This window comes from Meles meles, chromosome 11 (assembly GCF_922984935.1).
Source record: "Meles meles chromosome 11, mMelMel3.1 paternal haplotype, whole genome shotgun sequence".
Classification (NCBI taxonomy): domain Eukaryota; kingdom Metazoa; phylum Chordata; class Mammalia; order Carnivora; family Mustelidae; genus Meles; species Meles meles.
The window spans coordinates 39,560,452-39,564,448 of NC_060076.1; the positions used below are offsets into that span (position 1 = coordinate 39,560,452).

Here is a 3,997-nt window from a genome sequence, read left to right on the forward strand (position 1 = left end):
ATCATTCTCCAGAGTGGATGGAGCCCGGGAGCAGCTTCAACAACCCAAATTAGTCTGTTACAGAGTCATCACAAGCATGCCTTGCTTTTAAACAAAAAAACAAAAAAAAATTTTTTTTTGAAACAACAAAACAAAAACTAGTACTAATCACTTCTCTGACAATACACAATTACTCAAATTAACTAGTACTGAGAGGGGGAAGGGGACCCTACCTGCGGGCCTTGTCTCACATGAGTGCATGTGGGTAGGTGCAGGGCATTTGTCATTATTGCAAAAACGAATTTTAATCTTTAATCTTTAGTTTGATTTAACATTGCTTTTAGTATGATGCTGACACCAGCTGTGCGGAAAGGGCTCTGGAGACACATTCATAGCAGCACACACCTGCGGCTCTTCTTCGGTTCAGGAGGCTCCAGGGCAGCCAATATTGCTTCATCAGATACATTCTTTAGGCCTTTCTGTGTGAGTGCAGAACACTCCACATACCTGACCGCCTTCAGGTCACGGGCCAGCTTTTCAGCAGTCTCTGGAGTGATAGGCTTCTGTTTGTTCTTGGCAAGTTTCTCAATCGTAGAGGGGTCATCTCGGAGATCAATTTGGGTCCCAACGAGCAAGAAAGGAGTCTTTGGACAATGGTGAGTTATCTCAGACACCCACTTTTCCTTCACATTTTCAAATGAGGATGGAGAGACGACTGAAAAACAGACTAGAAATACATCTGTTTGTGGATAACTCAGTGGTCGTAATCTGTCATAATCCTCTTGCCCTGCAGTATCAAAAAGTCCAAGAGTATATGGCTCTCCACCAATCATAACTGTGACTGCATAGTTGTCAAAAACAGTCGGTACATACTCAGATGGAAATTTGTTTGTTGTGTAGGATATCAGGAGACATGTTTTACCAACGGCACCATCGCCCACAACAACACACTTAATTGTCTGCATTGCTGAAAGAGTTTTGTATCCACTTAAAATACTTCAAAATTCAGTGATGACCTCAGCTTCTCCGCCGGGGCGTTGGCCTATTTTTTTTTTTTTAAGAATTTTTTTTTTTTTTTTAAATTAGAGAGAAGGCACAAGCAGGGGGGAGAAGCAGGCTCCCCAGTGGACATAGAGCTGGATGCTGGGTTCGATCCCAGGACCCTGGGATCACGACCTGAGTTGAAGGGAGACACTTAACCAACTGAGCCACCCAGGTGACCTCGAACTACCATTTTTTTTTAAGAGACCATTTTTCCCCCCCATGCATTCTCCTATTCATTCTATTTGTAAATCCTCTTAGTTCTTGGAACAAAATCGATCCCAAACCTGACTGGGTCTCCTATATCCATTATTTAAAGCACAGCTCAAATATACCATCATCTTTTGCTTAAACAATATCAAAAGCCTCCCAACAGATCTATCTGCCTCACTCTTGTCCATTTGCTAATGGACCAGCCATCAGAGGGCAATGATAAATCTCACAAGAGAAATGATCCCAATCTTTACCCCAGTGTTTTTTTTTTTTTTCCCCCCTGGTCCCTATGCATATGTACTGACTTCTAAAAGCCTTGCCCATCCAGGAAACGAGAGAGAAAGTAGAGGTGCTCATAAGAGATCCTCCCACGCCCTTTCAGCAAGTAGCACATCTCCGTAAGCTCTACGTTAATGTGAAAAAGGCCTAGTCCAGTGACTCTTCCCCAGGCAATTCTGTTCCAGACTGAAGGATTCTGTTAACTCATACAGGGGAGTGTGGCCATATTTCTCACACAAACCTTCACCCTGTTCAGGTTACTCTAGAAAACATGTTTAACAGTGATAATCATTTACAAAGAGACCACAGAACTACAGATGTTCCCATCAATGATCAATAACACTTATTAAAATACTTTTCTCCTTTTACATAAAGTATAATGATTTATATCTCAATAAAGTAAGACTATTCAATTCCCAAAGATATCTCAAAAATCTCTCCTGCTTAACCCTCTTTTTCTGTTCCCCAGTCTTTCAGACTTGTTTTTGTTTCCAACTTATTCACAGAAGTTTATACTTAAAGAAACTTTCATCTCGAAGAATCTGCTTGTGTTTCTCTAACTCACCAAGGTATTACTTTGCGGTTTACTGCTATGAATCCTGGGGGGTCAGAATGACTGCTGTGCTAAAAATTACGGCATTTAAACTGATCTGTGAGGCAACAATTCACAAATAAACAGAAGGTGGCCTGTTCCATATCACTAAGATCACTAGGTCAGCCATCCCACCTTCCTCAGCATTCCCTTCCTGAATGCATGTGATTACAGATAATTGTGTATATTCTACTCATTCTTACTTCCTATTCTAACATTTCTTCTCTGCAGGGGCTTAGCTTTAGATTTCATCTTTTCTACTCTGGGATCTTAAATAGCAAATGCCTTTCTTTTTGGTGTCTGCATAGTTCTCTAATAGTCTGCATAACTAAGAATTCAAAAGTTCTCACCCTCCAGAAGGTTAAGTAAGATTCAAATAAAGTAAAATTCACAGTCTGGAACTTAAAATAGCATATCTCTGTGAATCACCAGGTTTACACACTTCACAGCACTCACGATAGCACATACCCTCCCATGGACGGGACTGGAAGTGATTATGCTCAGTGAAATAAGTCAAGCAGAGAGAGTCAAGTATCATATGGTTTCACTTATTTGTGGAGCATAACAAATGACATGGAGGACATTGGGAGATGGAGAGGAGAAGGAAGTTGAGGGAAATTGGAAGGGAAGGTGAACCATAAGAGACTATGGACTCTGAGAGTTTTGAAGGGGTGGGGGTGGGAGGTTGGGGGAACCAGGTGGTGGGTAATAGGGAGGGCACGTATTGCCTGGAGCACTGGGTGTTGTGCAAAAACAAGGAATACTGTTACGCTGAAAAAATAAATAAATTAATTAAAAAAATAAAAATTAACTAATAAATACAAAAAAAAAAAAATAGCGTATCTCTCGGCTTTTCACAGGCCAGTCCATTGGGACAGAATCTCTTCACTTGACGTTGCAAAATTCCTATTTGCTAAAAATGAAGCAGCTCCCTAGAGTTGTTACAAGGACTCAGTTTGTGCTTATTAGCATGTGCATTGGTTGGAATCAGGGTGGCTGGTTGGAAACAGGGTGGCTGGACTTGAAGAGACAGGGTTAAACCAAGTTGAATACAGGGGTACCTGGGTGGCTCAGTGGGTTAAACCTCTACCTTTGGCTCAGGTCATGATCTCAGGGTCCTGAGATGGAACCCACATTGGGCTCTCTGCTCAGCAGGGTGCCTGCTTCTGCCTGCCTCTCTGCCTACTTGTGATCTTTCTCTCTCTGTCAAATGAATAAATAAAATCTTAAAAAAAAAATAAACCAAGTTGAATACAAATAATGTTACAAGACTCATTACATTTTGCTCTTTAGGTGAGGAAAAATTTCTAAGTTGGGTATCCAGGAAGCCAAAGAAACTACACTGATTCTAACTATCATGCTCTGTTTGTATTAGCACTGGTGACTTCAGGTCTAGTTTCACAAATCTGGAGGACTGGGATCTTTTTAGAGAAGGTTGTTAACATAACAATAGTTATTTGACAGGGAGTCAGCAGAGGTCTACTGGTCATTTAAGAGCAAAGTTATTTTTTCTTTGCATAGCTGTCTGGGTGTGCTGCTCCAATGACACGCGACTGGCTGGCTGCATTTACAGACATGTTAGAATGTTGAGGTAATATGTGAGAAAAAGGGCCGAGGCTTGTTTTTTTGTTTTTCTTTTTTAGGTGGGGGAAGGGCAGGGAAGAGAGAGTATCCTAAGCAGGCACCAGGCCCAGCACGGAGCCGATGCAGGGCTCGATCTCAGAACGCTGAGATCATGACCTGAGCCGAAATCAGGAGTTGGATGCCTAATCAGATGAGCCACAGAGGTCTCCCAAGCCCCGACTGTTTTTAAACCCAATAGACTTGGGAACCTGAAATATATTTTGAAGCTCAAACTCCTAGGGATGGGAGTTCTGCTATGGCCACTTGCAG

At 41.8% G+C, this 3,997-nt stretch overlaps 1 protein-coding gene across 1 annotated transcript; it reads right to left on the minus strand.

Annotated features, from left to right (window-relative positions):
* Nucleotides 1–265: 265 nt before the first annotated feature.
* LOC123953108 (cell division control protein 42 homolog) lies at nt 266–1,015 on the minus strand. Its single transcript, XM_046023062.1, has one exon. It carries the CDS (start codon nt 942–944, stop codon nt 369–371), a length of 576 nt encoding a protein of 191 aa, XP_045879018.1. The 5' UTR covers nt 945–1,015; the 3' UTR covers nt 266–368.
* Between the last annotated feature and the right edge of the window lie 2,982 nt (nt 1,016–3,997).